General features: G+C 37.0%; 1 protein-coding gene across 4 annotated transcripts in view; it reads left to right on the top strand.

Moving 5' to 3' along the window:
* The window catches only part of EPS15 (epidermal growth factor receptor pathway substrate 15), a 140660-nt gene that overhangs the window by 102686 nt on the left and 21204 nt on the right, over positions 1-16770 (top strand). For 3 of the 4 annotated variants that reach the window (XM_047789128.1, XM_047789132.1, XM_047789129.1), the window contains exons 16-20: positions 5719-5922; positions 7986-8102; positions 8251-8341; positions 11642-11677; positions 13385-13518. In XM_047789128.1, coding sequence (XP_047645084.1) covers positions 5719-5922; positions 7986-8102; positions 8251-8341; positions 11642-11677; positions 13385-13518 — 582 coding nt within the window. The remainder of the gene's footprint in view (positions 1-5718; positions 5923-7985; positions 8103-8250; positions 8342-11641; positions 11678-13384; positions 13519-16770) is intronic. The other variant, XM_047789130.1, reaches the window with a different exon arrangement.

Below are 16770 nucleotides of genomic sequence, written 5' to 3' on the forward strand. Positions count from 1 at the left end.
CCTGTTCCTGATAAAAAAATCCTCCAGAGAGAGGATAGAGGGAACCTACCTCAACATAATAAAAAACATATATGAAAAACCCACAGCTAACATCATTCTCAGTGGTAAAAAATTGAAAACATTCCCACTAAGAACAGGAACAAGACAAGGATGTCCACTTTCACCACTATTACTCAACATAGTTTTGGAAGTCACTATATAAGGCCAGATGCTATATAAGGCCACAGCAATCAGAGAAGAAAATAAGGCCAGATGCTATATAAGGCCACAGCAATCAGAGAAGAAAAAGAAATAAAAGGAATCCGAATTGGAAAAGAAGAAGTAAAACTATCACTGTTTGCAGATGACATGACACTATACTTACAAAACCCTAAAGATAGCACGGGAAAACTGTTAGAATTCATCAATGAATTTGGCAAAGTGGCAGGCTGCAAAATACACAGAAATCAATTGCATTTCTATATATTAATAATGAAAGATCAGAAAGATAAATCAGAGAAACCATCCCATTTACAATCACATCAAAAAGAATAAAATTACCTAGGAACAAACCTACCTAAAGAGACAGAAGACCTATACTCTGAAAACTATAAAATGTTAATGAAAGAAATCAAAGATGACAGAGTTGGAAAGATAGACCATGCTCTTGGATTGAAAGAATTGACATTGTCAAAATGACTATACTACCCAAGGCAATCTACAGATTTAATGCAATCCCTATCAAATTACCAAAGACATTCTTCACAGAACTAGAACAGAATATTTTAAAATTTGTGTGGAAACGCAAGAGACCCAAATCGCCAAAGCAGTATTGAAAAAGAAAAACGAAAATGGAGGAATCAAGCTTCCTGACTTTAGCCAATACTACAAAGCTACAGTCATCAAAACAATGTGGTACTGGCACAAAAACAGAAATATAGACCAGTGGAACAGGATAGAAAGCCAGTACCTATAGGCAACTAATATATGACAAAGGAGTACAGAACATACAGTGGGAGAAAGATAGCCTCTTCAGTAAATGATGCTGGGAAAACTGGAAAGCTACATGTAAAAGAATGAAAGTAGAAAACTGTCTAACACCATTTACAAAAATAAACTCAAAATGGTTTAAAGACCTAAATATAAGGCCAGACACTGTAAACTCCTAGAGGAAAACATAGGCAGAATGCTCTGACATAAATCACAGCATAATCTTGTTTGATCCACCTCCTAGAATAATGACAACAAAGACACAAACAAACCAATGGGACCTAATCAAACTCAAAAGCTTTTGCACAGAAAAGGAAACCATTAAAAAAACCGAAAAGACGGAGTTCCTGTCGTGGCACAGTGGTTAACAAATCCGACTAGGAACCATGAGGTTGCGGGTTTGGTCCCTGCCCTTGCTCAGTGGGTTAACGATCCGGCGTTGCCATGAGCTGTGGTGTGGGTTGCAGACACGGCTCAGATCCTGTGTTGCTGTGGCTCTGGCGTAGGCTGGCAGCTACAGCTCCGATTAGACCCCTAGCCTGGGAACCTCCACATGCCGCGGGAGCGGCCCAAGAAATGGCAAAAAGACAAAAAAAAAAAAAAAAAGAAAAGAAAAGAAGACTGGAAGAATAAGAGAAAATCTTTGCTAACAATGCAACAGACAAGGGCCTAATCTCCAAAATATACAAACAATTCATGCAACTCAACAACAAAAAACTAAACAACCAAATTGAAAAATGGGCAGAAGATCTAAATAGACATTTATCCAAAGAAGACATATGGATGGCCAATAAGCATGTGAATGAATGCTCAATATCGCTAATTATTAGAGAAATGCAAATCAAAACTGAAATGAAGGTACCACCTCACACCAGTCAGAATGGCAGTCATTAACAAGTCAATAAATAGCAAATACTGGAGAGGGTGTTGAGAAAAAGGTACCCTCCTCCACTGTTGATGGGAATGTAAATTGCTATAACCACTATGGAAAACAGTATGGAGGTACCTCAGGAAACCAAATATAAAGCTACCGTATGATCCAGCAATTCCATTGCTGGGCATGTATCCTGGCAAAACTCTCAAAAAGATACAAAAGATACTTAGAAAAAGATACATGTAACCCTGTGTTCATAGCAACACTATTCACAGTAGCCAAGACATGGAAACAACTTAAATGTCCATGGACAGATGATGAATGGATTAAGAAGATATGTGCAATGGAAGATTACTCATCCATAAAAAAGGGCAAATTAATGCCATTTGCAGCAACATGGATGAACTAGAGGCTCTCATGCCAAGTGAAATAAGCCAGAAAGAAAAAGATGAACACTGTATGATATCACTTATTTGTGGAATCTAAAATATGGAACAGATGGTCCTATCTAAAAATAACAAAACAAACAAACAAGCAAACAAAACAGAAACAGATCATGGCCAAGAAGAGCAGACTTGTGGTTTCCCAGGACAGTGGGAAGGGGAGGGAGTGGGATGGATGGGCAATTTGGGCATTGGGGGGATGCAAACTATTATATTTGGAATGGATGGGCAATGGGATCCTACTGTACAGCACAGGGAAATGTGTGTGATTGGGTCACTTTGTTGTATAACAGAACTTGACAAAGTACTGTAAATCAACTATACGTTAATAATAAAATACTTTTGGAGTTAAAAATTCTTTTTTTTTTTTTTGTCTTTTTGCTCCTGAGGCATATGGAGATTCCCAGGCTAGGGGTCTAATTGGAGCTGTAGCTGCCAGCCTACACTACAGCTCACGGCAATGCCAGATCCTTAACCCACTGAGCAAGGCCAGGTATCGAACCCACAACCTCATAGTTTCTAGTCACATTCGTTAACCACTGAGCCACAACAGGAACTCCTAAAAAAATTGTTTTTAAAGTATGATTCATAGACCATGAAATTAACTGCTTTTAAAGATACAATTCAGTGATTTTCAGTAAATTTAGAGCTGTTTGAACATCAGAGTCTAGTTTTAGAACATTTCCATCACTCCTTGTGGTCATTTATAGTCAGACCCCACCCTTACCCCGGGTAACTGCTAACCTACTTTCTGCTTCTATAGATTTTCCTTTTTGAGCATTTCATATAAAGGAAATCAAACACTGGTTTTTCTCATGTGGTTTCTTTCACTTAGTATAATGTTTTTGAGGCTTATCCATGTTGTAGCATGTATCAACGTTATAGTCCATTGTATAAGGTATTTTGTTTATCCATTCACCAGTTAATGGGCATTTGGATTCCTTCTACTTGTTGATCATTAGGAATAATCCTGCTATGATTTGTGTTTGTCTTTGCATACAGTTCTTTGTGTAGGTACATGTTTTCATTTCACCTGGTTATCTAATAGTTGGTAATATTGCAAAGTTATGTTAAACTTTTTTATTTAACTTTAAACTTTAAATTGTCAAACTATTTTCCAAAATGGTTGTAGCATTTTATACTCCCTGTAACAGCATAGAAGGGTTCCTTCCGATTTCTCCACATTCTTACCAACACATTTATTGACTGTCTTTTTGATTATAGTATAATGATTCTAGTAGGTATAAAGTGTTACCTCATAGTTTTTAATTTGCAGTTCTCTAATGACTCGTCATGTTGATGATCTTTCCATGTACTTATTAGCCATTAGTATATCCTCTTGGATAAAATATCTGTTTAAGTCTTTTGCCCATTTTAAAAAATTGAGTTACTATTAAATTACAAGAGCTTTAAATATGTGTGTGTGTGTGTGTGTGTGTGTGTGTAATCTGGAGATAAAGTCCTTTCTCAGATATTTGACTTGCAAATAGTTTCTCCCAGTCTCTGACTTGTCTTTGACTTGTCTTTTCATTTTCATTTCTTTGACTTTTTTGAAAGGGGATTTCTTTCAAAGGAAGGAGCATAAATAAGAGGAGTAGAAAGGACTCTGGATATTATAAATTATCAGAGAGAGGGGAAAAAAACGATGTCTTTCAGCATGGAAAATAGTCTTAGCAAGCTGTACTACCAAGTGTGCCAGAATATGTTTGGTATCTGTGGAAGGAATTAGATCTTTGTGTCTCATCTCCAAACTTTAAGAACAAACATACCAATTTCTTTTGCTTGACTCAGTGACTAGTTTATCTTTCCCACAGAGGGCAGTATATTTCCATGAGTCTGTAAGAATGAAAATTTGGTTTTGAATTAGCCTGAGACTTTCATTGCTCTCTAAAGCTTAACTATAGCTTTTCTGGGAAAAGGAATAACTAAAGAAAAATTTTCTGACTTGCTAATTTTGTTTGTTTTTACTTTTTACCTTGTATTTGCAAGAAAAGAGCAAAGAACCTTTAACCTTCACTCTGTGTAACTTGCTTATTCAATATATACTATTTAAACAAGTGTTTCTGTCTTTCTGAATGTTTATTGCACTTTTCTTGCACAATTTGCAAAGAGCTTGTGCTAGTTGTGTGATTTTTTTCCCCCTTATCCTCTAAGTTTATTAGAAAGAAAGGAAGAACACAGGCTTAGTGACAGGTGCATGGAAGAGTCAGACAAAGGAAAACCTAGTTTTGTTCAAAATTCTACTGATTGTCTCAGAAATAACTGTAAGGAATAACCATCCTAGACAGAAGTCTTTGAAAGGCAAGTATTTTAACCTACTGCCTCATCTGTATGGTGGATATTATTTCAGTATTAATGTTTTGAATTTTAGACTGCAAGATCATGGTGGATATTAAAATTGATTCAGTGCTCGTGATAAATTTTTTAAATGAATTAAAAGAGGATAGGAAATATCAGCATACATCACATGTAGTAAGGATAAATATTACTTTGTGTAAAGGCTATTTATTTCTATGGATTTACGTAAAAACAAGTTTATAAGCCAGTGCTCTAGGAATATATAATACATATGCTGTATGTTACAAATGTGTAGTATTTTTGGATTGTTATTTTAAATTCTAAATACAGTGTAGTTTGATAATGTATTTATATATGCTTACTGATGCCCACTGTTTAAATTTACAAGCATAATACTTGTAAATATTAGCTCTTATAGTTTACATCATTGTCCTAGATGTTGGAGATAGATACAAAATATAAATAAGCATTTTTTTTCTTCTTCTCATCCCCAACATTTTTCTTTATATATATATATTGCAATTTATTGCGTACCACCTTTTGTGTCCCACTGTTGTCCCAGGTTTATAAAGTCACTTGGATATTGGGATCAAAAAAACTTTGGTGTCCTTTATTTAACATATTTGGTATAACTTAGATTTAGAGACTACCTCCTAGGGCTCTAGCCCATTAATAAGTAATGCCAGGGGGTAGGACACTGGCTCATTTCCCCTTTATCTTCACTTCTCTCCTGCCCAGTAGGAGTGTGGCTGGCTGCAATGTCTCATGTGCTGTCCTTCTATTTCATTTAACTCTCCTAAATCTTCATCACAAAATCTTCTTTTGCTCTACCACTTTGCTATCTTTTTCCCAATGCCCTGACCCCTTTTCTAATTAATTTGCACATATTTGAATTAAACTTCTTGGAGCTGTCAAAAGATGTACAAAAGCAAACCCCTATATACTGAAATTTCCAGAGGAAAGCTTATTGGGATGGATTACTGAAATTTTTTCTTTAAGTCATGCTGCATTTCCTGAGATTTCTCCTTAATGGAAGCACATTTATTCTTGACCAAGTCTAAGCATATAGTTATTTTTATGTTACATGTCTTTCTAGTAATAAATTCTGTTTTGTATTATACTTTGTCTTGACAGTTACAAATGAAACTGATGGAAATGAAAGAACTGGAAAACAATAATAATCAATCAAATTGGTGCAGTAGCCCACACAGCATTCTTGTAAATGGCACTACAGATTATTGCAGCCTCAGCACCAGCAGCAGTGAAACAGCCAATCTTAATGAGCACGCTGAAGGCCAGAGCAACCTAGAGTCTGAGCCCATACATCAGGAGTCCCCAGTGAGTCTAATAGCTCCTTAACTTTCACAATCGTCTTCAGGAAAAAAACATTGACTCAGATCAAAGTTTTGTTGACATCATACCTAATATAAATATGTGACCTTGCTTCATCTGGGACAATTAAGATTTTTTTTTTTTTTTTTTGAGAGACAGAGAGTGGGTTCTCACAGTTTTAACTAATGTAAAAATGTAATTTTTAATGATCTATTTGTTACAGAGCATGTTTTCGAAACAGTGGTTCTATAGATAGTAACTTTTTAAAATAGTTTTTAAGTACTCTCACCCAAAGCTGCAAGTAATTCTCTCTTTCATAATGTTGAGGACATTTATTTACTAATTATTTGGAGACTACCAGCTAATGCAAGTGTGCAGTAGTGTTAGCGTGAAAGCTGCAGAGAGAAAAGACCTTTAACCCTGTCAAGCATACAGCCTAGCTGTGTGTGTGACACCATGTTAAAAGGCTATGAAAAAGTAAGCGTAAGGTATTCAGGTAGAGCAGCTTAGAGGAGGCTCAGAGATGTTGGAAGGAAAGTTTTATATGTGACCTTTCAAGTGTGCAGGGGTTAACAAAGGAGAAGGTGGTACATTCCTCGAATAAGCATAGGTATGAGATGGGAAAAAATACACTGTACAAGGTCATGAGAAGCTTTCGGAGGGTATTTTTTGCTAGTGGGAAATGTATTGGGAGATGAGGCTGTGGTACTTAAGCAGAATAGAGATGTCTGTGACCCCCTCCAAACTTGTTGAACTATAGAGTGTCTGGGTTGGAGCCAAGTACATACATTTTAAAAACAAATTCTCTGGGTGATTATGATGTGTACCTGGATAAAAATGACCACTTTTAGGTCAGAAAGGGCCGGAGAGTAAGACATTTGGATTCATCTTGAAGCACTGGGGAATTTGTCTTATTACAGTGAGTAGCCATTGAATTTTTAAGCAAAAAGTGACAAGATTAAATTTACCTTTTAGAAAATGTGGATGATGGAGAGCAGGACTGGACACACAGGGATATATTGAGAGACTGTGGAATGGTTTCTGTAAGAATTGTTTTAACCTAGACTTAACCAATTACAGGAGGGATGATGAGAAGAATACAAATTTCAGAGATATTAAGAATGGAAAATTAACAGACTTGATTTTATTTAGATAGTGTAGTCTTGGATATATTACACGATATTCCTTTAAGTGCAAAATGCAAATTATTAAGTTATCCTTCTAAGATACAGGGTGGTATGAAATGAACATTGCCCCTTCCACTTTTTTTTTTTTTTTTTGACCTTGCCTGCAGCATGGGGAAGTTCCTGGGCCACGGATTGTAGCCTTGCCACAACATTGACCTAAGCTGCTGCAGTGACAACCCCAGATCCTTAACCTGCTGCACCATAAGGGAACTCCATCCAGGCCACTTCTTAAGCCTTACTATCTACTGATCTAAATCCAGAAAGCAGTGGGAAGCCCCTTGAAGGACTTTAAACCAGAGGGTCATGATCAGATTCACTTTTTAGATCTATTACTTTGCCTACTCTAAGAAGGATCAATGGAAGGACACATTAGAGGCAGGAAGGCAGTTGGAAGGTTATTACTACAGTAATCTGGACCAGAAATGATGATGTGGTAAGTGGATGATAGTGACAGTAAGGAGAGGGAAGAGGGAAGGATTTGAGAACAAGGTAGGAGGTAGACTCAGCAAGACTTGGAATCTAGCTTGGGAATGACCAAAGGGAAGTAGTTAAGGAAGTCCTGAAGTTTTCTGGCCTTGAAAATTTTTTTTTCTGGCCTTTTGTTTTATTTTTATTAGAGTATAGTTGATTTACAGTGTTGTAATTTTATTTTAATTTTATTTTTATTTTTATTATAGTCAATTTACAGTGTTGTATGGCCTTGACCGACTTTGATGCTTGGTGATACCATTTTCCTAAGAAAGATTATATAGAGGCAGGCATTCGGTGAATAAGTTCTGTTTGTCTTTTTAAATTTTTTAGTAATTTTTGGCTATTTTTTGTCAGTTTCCTCTGCCAAGTAGAAAATACATTGTTAGTCCATGCAGAATTAATATTTTGTAGGCAAGAAGTAGTCCTGAAATACTGCCTTCTGGTGTGACTGATGAAAGCGAAGTGGTGACTACAACTGTTAATGAAAAAGTTTGTCCTGAATTTAATAGTGACGGACATTCAAAAGAGGTAAAATAATTTTATATGTAAAATGTTCTTATCACTGGCTTCCCAAGATGGGTTTTGATACATTACTTTAGGCAACATGTTATTTTATTTTAAAATGTAAAAACTTTGGTTTCTAAAGCTTTTTTTTTTAACTTAAAATTATTTTCAGGAAGATCCATTTAATGTAGAATCAAGTTCACTGACAAATCCAGTTGCAGATTCAAACTTGGATTTTTTCCAGTCTGATCCTTTTGTTGGCAGTAAGTATTCTTATTTTTATATTATTGATTTATCAGAAAGGCTTTTTTGTTTCTGTTTTTGTTTTTGTTTTGTCTTTTTAGGGCCACACCTAAAAAGACCACACCATATGGAAGTTCCCAGGCTAGAGGTCAAATTCTAGCTGCAGCTGCCGGCCTACACCACAGCCACAGCAACTTGGGATCCGAGCCACATCTGTGACCTACATCACAGCTCATGGCAACGCTGGATCCTTAACCCACTGAGTGAGACACATCCTCATGGATACTAGTCAGGTTCGTTATCAGTGAGCCACAAGGGGAGCTCTCTATCAGAAAGGCTTAATTAATTAATGTATAAACTATGTAAGAATTAGGCTTTGAGAACCTACTTGTTATAACAAAAGTGGAAGGGAGAATGAGGATTTATATGCTCAGATTTTGGTGTTTGTCCTCTTTTAGGCAACTAAATCCCGGAACGAAGTCTTGGGTTATGTCTTAAGAACCCCTGATTAAGAGTATGCTTCTTTGTCAGAATAGGGGCCAAAAGAAAGAAAGGAAATTGGGCATTCTTAAGTCAACCAACAATTATTTACCAAAAGTACCAACACCATGCTTTTAAAACAGTGGTTAGCAGCCCAAATTCCTACTCTTAAGGTGCCAACAGTCTTAATTGAAGAAACATAAGTTTAAAAAATTAAAATATCTGATGTCACTGTAAACTACATTAAGTACTACTTGTGTCAAAGCTCTTTTTGCTTTTTATTTATTTCCAAACTCACCTTGTTAAACTGATACATCAGTTTTTATCAGTTCTAAAGATGAGAAACTGAGGCTTATAAATAGAAGAATTTGCTTAGAGTCAAGACAGAAATGAGCCTAGAAATTAGAACTCTTTTTTTTTTTTTTTTTTTTGCCATTTCTTGAGCCGCTCCTGTGGCATGTGGAGGTTCCCAGGCTAGGGGTCGAATCGGAGCTGTAGCCACCAGCCTACACCAGAGCCACAGCAACATGGGATCCGAGCCGCATCTGCAACCTACACCACAGCTCACAGCAATGCCGGATCCTTAACCCACTGAGCAAGGCCAGGGATTGAACCCACAACCTCATGGTTCCTAGTCAGATTCGTTAACCACTGAACCACGACGGGAACTCCTAGAACTCTTTTTAAAAGAAACATCTTTACTGATAGATATAAAATGTTAAAAGATGTATAAATTGAGCATTTGAAGTATACAATTAAATGGTTTGTGTACATTCACAGAGCTGTATTATCCTCACTAAAATCATTTTGGAACACTTTTAATCACCCCACAGAGCAGCTCCATACCCATTATAAGTCACTTCCAGTTCTCCTAACCCCTAGTTCTAGGCAGCCACTAATCTACTTTCTGTCTCTATGGATTTTCATATGTATGAAATGATACACTATGGGGGGGGGGGGGCTCTGCCTGTGGCAGGCACAAGGTCCTGGGCCAGGTATCAAACCCACACTACAGCAGCGCCCAACCCACTACAGTGCCAACGCCAGTCCCTGTACCACAAGAGAACCCCAATATATGTTTCTTTTTATGTCTGGCTTCTTTTACTTAGCCTAGTGTTTTTAAGAGTCACTTAAGTATCAGTATTTCATTCCTTATTATTGATGAATATTATTATACTGGACGGATATACTGCATTTTACTTATTCACTGGTAGACATTTGAGTTGTTCCCGTTTTTTTTCACTGTTATGAATAATGCTACTATGAACATTTATGTGCAAATTTTTGTGTGCACATATGTTCTCATTTCTCCAGGGTATATGTCAGATCATGATTTTCTATGTTTAATCATTTGAGGAACTGCCGGGCTGCTTTCCGGAGTGGCTGTACCCTTATACATTCCCACCGGTGATGTATGTGGGTTGCGGTTTTTCCGTATCTTTGCCAATGCTTGTTACTATCTAGCCTTTTGATTATAGCCATCCTAGTGGGTAGAAGTGGTACCTTATTTGGGTTTGATTTGTCTGTCGTTGAACATCTCTATGTGCTCATGGGCCATTCATATATCTTCTTTGGAGAAATGTTTTATTCAGATCATTTGCCCATTTAAAAATTGGGTTGTTTGTCCCTTTTTTTGTTGACTTGTAAGAATTCTTTACATGTTCTGAATAGCAAGCATATGATTTGCAAATAGTTTCTTGTATTCAGTGTTGTAATTTTGATGAAGTCTAATTTATCTGTTTTTTTTTCTTTTTTCACTTGTGCTTTTGTTTTTTTTTAATTACTCAATGAATTTATTGCATTTGTAGTTGTACAATGATCATCACAATCCATTTTTATAGGATTTCCATCCTACAACCCCAGCACATCCCCCCGCCCCCTCACTTGTGCTTTTGATATCATATCTAAGATGCAAAGCCATGAAGACTGACTCATGTTTTCTTCTAAGACTTTTGTAGTTTTAACTGTTATATTTAGGTATTTGATCAATTTTAAGTTAATTTTGTGTATGCTACGAGATAGCGATCCAACTTTATTCTTTTTTTTTTTTTTTTTTGTCATTTCTTTGGGCCTCTCCCGCGGCATATGGAGGTTCCCAGCCTAGGGGTCGAATCGGAGCTGCAGCCACTGGCCTACGCCAGAGCCACAGCAACGTGGGATCCGAGCCGCGTCTGCAACCTACACCACAGCTCATGGCAACGCCAGATCGTTAACCCACTGAGCAAGGGCAGGGACCGAACCCCAACCTCATGGTTCCAAGTCGGATTCGTTAACCACTGCGCCACGATGGGAACTCCCCCAACTTTATTCTTTTACATGTGGATATACAGTTGTCTCAGCACCATTTAATGAGAAAACTATTTTTTCCCTCCATTGAATTGTCTTCATAGTCTTATCAAAAATTAAATGACCATAAATGTGTCAGGATTTATTTCAAGACTCTTCAGTTCTATAAACATTTTTAAAAATTTTACTTCAGTGAAGCTCAGTGTCTTTGATTCTAAAGTGGTGATGGTGATACCCATCCAGTACTCCTATGAAAAGTAGAGATTTTGTGAGTATCGTTCTTGCTGTCATGACTGCCTTTCCCCTCCATCTGTTGACCTCAGCTTATGGTCAGGAGGTAAGTGTGGCTCTAATTCAGATTTGCCTCTGTTATAAGGTATGTTGACATCCTGTCCTTTCTCTTTACTATTGTAAACATTTCATAAAGGCACATGGTATTCATTGTCTTCTTTAGTTAATGAAACAAACTTTTCTTTGTTTTAAAGCTACCCTTTAAGTAATGGTGCCACAACAGTGATTATTATTTTGATTTCTGCTTATTTATTTTATCACAGGTGATCCTTTCAAGGATGATCCTTTTGGGAAAATTGGTTAGTATATTCTTGAGGTCCATTTTGGCTTTAATTTGATTCCACTTAATTATAAGCTTCTGTTATATTTAGGAATAAGAAATCACAGTTGAGTAGTCATAGGAAATGGACTTTTAAAAAGTTCACTCTTGAAATCAACCTAAGGCTTCGTTAAGATGTTATATGTGCCTGGTATTTTCATTTTCAGAGAAAATGTGGTAGAGTTTTATGAATTTGCTTAATAGACTGTTAGCTATACATTATAAAAAATGGTATTACTGTTTATACTTTGATGCTTTTAGTAATATTTACACTGATTTCTCCTTATTAGCTAAGGATTAGCTGAATATAATGATAATACACTACTATAGAGTTTAGAACTTTTATTTTCTTAAAATAACAGCCTATTTGAATAAATAGGGGAAAAGTAAACACCTTAAGAATTACTAAATGTCAGGCTTTTTGAGATAATCTTTCTCTGGAGCTTTTACATTAGGATAAAGCCAATCTTGTTTACCATTTATTATTTTAAAATTAAAGTATAGTTGATTTACACTGTTTCTTCAGTTTCTGTTGTGCAGCAGAATGACCCAGTCATACAGAGTTCCCTGCGCTGTACAGTAGGGCCCCATTTATTATACTTCCCAAACCTGTTCCAAACTATTGGCCGTTACCCTCGAGCTCAGAGAGAGAAATACATTTAGAAGCTTTTGTTGTTTCTTTAGTTATGATAGCATAGAATAAGGGTCTTAAATTGGAATCACTTGAAATAATTATATGCTAATTTTAAAAAGTAAGTTTATTAGGTGAAAGACTGTTTGTCTTTTATCAAAACCACAGAGGAATCTGTGATCATCTCCCTACCCCCAAAATTAGAGTCACCAGCTAGAGGAATTATTTATTTATTTTTTGGCTTTTTTTTTTTTTTTTTTGCTATTTCTTTGGGCCGCTCCCGAGGCATATGGAGATTCCCAGGCTAGGGGTCTAATCGGAGCTGTAGCCGCCGGCCTACGCCAGAGCCACAGCAACGCGGGATCCAAGCCGCGTCTGCAACCGACACCACAGCTCACGGCAACGCCGAATCGTTAACCCACTGAGCAAGGGCAGGGACCGAACCCGCAACCTCATGGTTCCTAGTCGGATTCGTTAACCACTGCGCCACGACGGGAACTCCTAGAGGAATTATTTAAATCTGGCATATAGGTAACATTTGTGCAGTAAGTGTTGGAAGTATTGATTTGCTTTGAGTGAATGATGAACACATAGGAAAGAATGTTAGTTAAAACTATTCAGCTAAATGCAACTGTCTATACTTTTTTTTTTTTGGTCTTTTTTAGGGCTGCACCCATGGCATATGGAGGTTCCCAGCCTAGGGGTTGAATCAGAGTTGTAGCTACCAGCCTATACCACAGCCACAGCAATGCGGCATCCAAGCCGCTTCTAGAACCAACACCACAGCTCACAGCAATGCCAGTTCCTTAATGCACTGAGCAAGGCCAGGAATTGAACCTGTGTCCTCATGGATACTGGTCAGATTTGTTTCTGCTGAGCCGCCATGGGAACTCCCTGTCTATACTTCTTGATGACCAAATAGTCATAAAGTACCTAATTTAGATTCTTTAGCAGTTCAAAATGTCTTTTAATTAGGGCAGTTGTCATGCCTTTAGGTGACAGGAAATTTAGCGTAATAATTTTTTAGTCTCTCATATTTGTGTTGTATTTTCTTAGATCCATTTGGAGGTGATCCTTTCAAAGGTTCAGATCCATTTGCATCCGACTGTTTCTTCAAACAATCTTCTACTGACCCTTTTGCAACTTCAAGTATTGACCCTTTCAGTGTGGCCAGCAATAGTACCACATCGGTAAGTAGGAGGGTTCAAAACTGTTAAATGGATAACAGATGTTCTGAGTGAGTTTTTGTTTGTTTCATTTGTAAAAGCAGGCAGTTTATTGAGTAGAAAACTGGTGAAATAACAAAATCATTAATTATTGCTAGATAGTAGATTCATTGAGGGTAGAAACAATGTCTTATAAAACATTAGCACATATTCTTGCCTGCACTGTGGTTAGGATTAGGTGGTTGATAAATACATGTTAACTTCAGCTTGATGGTCAGAAAATAAAAGGGAAAAGAGACAATGTAAAAAAAATGATAAACAGGTTACCTATGAAGTAGATTACTATTTGAATCATCTTTCAAATCTGAAGGATATAAATAATTCAGTACTCTAGACAAGAAAATTATTTACCAAACTGCCACTAACTCCTAGGAAAGAGAATCATACACCTTCCTGGTAAGTCCTGCTCCTTCCACATGGAAATACCAGGCATATATGATGCAAGTGAAGGATTAATTGGCCTAGTTTATTTTGGCTTTAAGATACTAAGTATATAGTGGATCTTTTGGGTTCCATATGCAAATAGATGAGTTAAGTGACTTTCTTGAAATGCACAGTGCTGAAAGAATCCTCTTTTAGATGACTTCTGAAGGACTCCATAAAAATTTCAGTCTCATCAAACCCATCTACTTTTTAGTTCAGACACCTCAAGCACCCACAGGAATTGAGTAGAATAACTCGTGCACCCTCCAGAGGACCAAATATTATCCCATTTGGGGGTATTAAAGATAAGTGATTAGAAATGCATAAACCAGTCTTTAGTAAAGCTTTTTATAAATGGTTGGTATGTATTATTGAAATAATGAAATCAATTTAAAAGGAACAGTATTGATTTTTTTAAATCACTGTTATAGACACATCTGGGATATTATTCTTATAAAGAAGTATAGATTCCCAGTAAATGCCACCTCTCTTGATAGTAAACATTGGGTAGCAATCACCATGCAATCACTGTTTAATAATCGTATACTATGATTCAGGTACTTCTGTGTGCTTTACATTCATAGTTTCTGATCTTCGCATCAGTCTTGCAGAGGAGGTGTTGGTGTCCCTATTTGACAGTAAGGACACTGGAACTCGGAAAAATTAACGTTAACTGCACTCATACATCTAAGTGTTTTATCATCTAGAGGCTTTGAAAAACAAAACCTTTATATTATAGATAGTTAAACACATGCAAAATAGAGTAATATAATAAAATATTTTAACTTTAGTGTATCTATCACCCAATTTCATGGGTGGTTATGGATGGTTTTGGAGGAGGTTTTTTGTATGTTTCCTTCTTGTTTTGTTTTTTTAATTTTTATTGAAGGCCAGTTTTTTGAGGCATGTTATTTCATGTATATAAGTAAACCAGACCTAGAAAGGAACAGTTGATTGATAGGCCTGTGAAGCAGAAATGTTGTCTTTTAGCACTCTTAGATTAAGAATACTTCCTTAAAAGAGAACTTAATTCTTTTAAGAATAATAGACTTTGGTCTTCATGAATTGCCTCCTTACTGTATTCAGCAAAGAGCTACTTGGCCAACACCTGGTATTTTCCACTGATGTGAAAGTAAGCAAATGCCTCTGTAACTGAATATTTGTGGTTTCTACCGGCTACTGGATACTCTGTTTTCCTCTAACACTTAGTTTGCAGTGTAGACCCATTTGCCAAATTCTTTTCAAATTGGCTGCAACCTGAATTCTTTTCCTCTCACCTTATTTTAGCCTCTCATTATCCACTCATTGGTTTAGAGTAAAAAAAGCCAAAGCAGCTCTTCCTAATTTAAAAATAAATTTATTTTGTTTCTCTCCCTAGTGAAATTTTTCTACTATTCCTTCTACTTACTTTTTCCTTTTTCTTCTCAGTTTTTGAAAGCCATCTTGCCTTTGCTGACAGCTTTTAATTTCTCCATTCAGAACAAAACTAAACTTGGAGTTCCGTGGTGGCTCAGCAGGTTAAGGATCTGGCATTGTCACTGTGGTGGCTCAAGTCACTGCTGTGGTGTGGGTTTGATCCCTGGACCAGGAACTTCTGCATGCCTTGGGCATGGCCAAAAGAAAGGAACTGAACTAAACACCACGTTGGTATATAATAACAGTTACTTTTACCTCATCTTTTCGATGTGCCAGGCATGATGCTAAGCTCTTTTCATGTGTTAAATCATACCATCTAAATTTTAGTAATGAAAATTACTTTCGTGTACTAAATTGCTTAATTATCAAACTGAACATAGCATAAAGAGAGTTTTGTGGCCACTTACTCCTTCATGGCCTGCACAATCCATCCTGTTCCCTTTGCTGTCCCAATGGCCTTCTAAAGTGGTTTCACGGTGTATGATAAAGGAATAGAAATGAAACCTAACACACATGTAGGCATACTTGTTCTATTTCTGCCTGTAATAGTAAATAAAACCTGAAAGCTATTGTTAAAAACCAGGCCTGTGGGAGTTCCTGTTGTGGCACAGCAGAGACAAATCCAACTAGTATCCATGAGGATATGGGTTTAATCCCTGGCCTCACTCATTGGGTCAGGGATCTGGCATTGCTGTGAGCTGTCATGCAGGTCACAGATGCGGCTCAAATCACACATTGCTGTGTCTCTGGTGTAGGTGGCAGCTGTAGCTCTGATTCCATCCCTAGCCTGGGAACTTCCATATGCCATGGATGTAGCCCTAAAAAGAAAAAAAGAAAAAAAACAACAACCCAGGCCTGTTGGTTTTTCCTTCCCTCAAAATGGAGCAATAATATTTAATGACTTAAGTTATCATATCAGTGACTGTCTCACACACTGTTTTTGTTGTTGTTATTGTTGTTTTGTTTTTTTCTTTTTACTGCTCTAGTTGTGGCATATGGAAATTCCCAGTCTAGGGGTTAAATCAGAGCTGCATCTGCCGGCCTACACCACAGTCACAGCATTGCCAGATCCGAATCGTGCCTGCTACGTATGCTGCAGCTTGCAGCAACACTGGATCCTTAACCCACTGAGCAAGGACAGGGATTAAACCCACATCCTCATGGGTACTAGTCAGGTTCTTAACCCACTGAGCCAAAATGGGAACTCCTCACACTGGTATTTTGACTATTAAGAGCCACGGAAAATTACTTTGCTATCCAGACCAGCTGGATTTTTTTTCCCCCTTGATATTTATTCATTCAGCAGATAATCAAAGTATAAAGTGTGTTCATTTTATAAAAATGTAAGTTAAAAAAGCATCAGTTAGAATAAGTACT

Source organism: Phacochoerus africanus, chromosome 8 (assembly GCF_016906955.1).
Source record: "Phacochoerus africanus isolate WHEZ1 chromosome 8, ROS_Pafr_v1, whole genome shotgun sequence".
NCBI classification, from domain to species: Eukaryota; Metazoa; Chordata; class Mammalia; order Artiodactyla; family Suidae; genus Phacochoerus; species Phacochoerus africanus.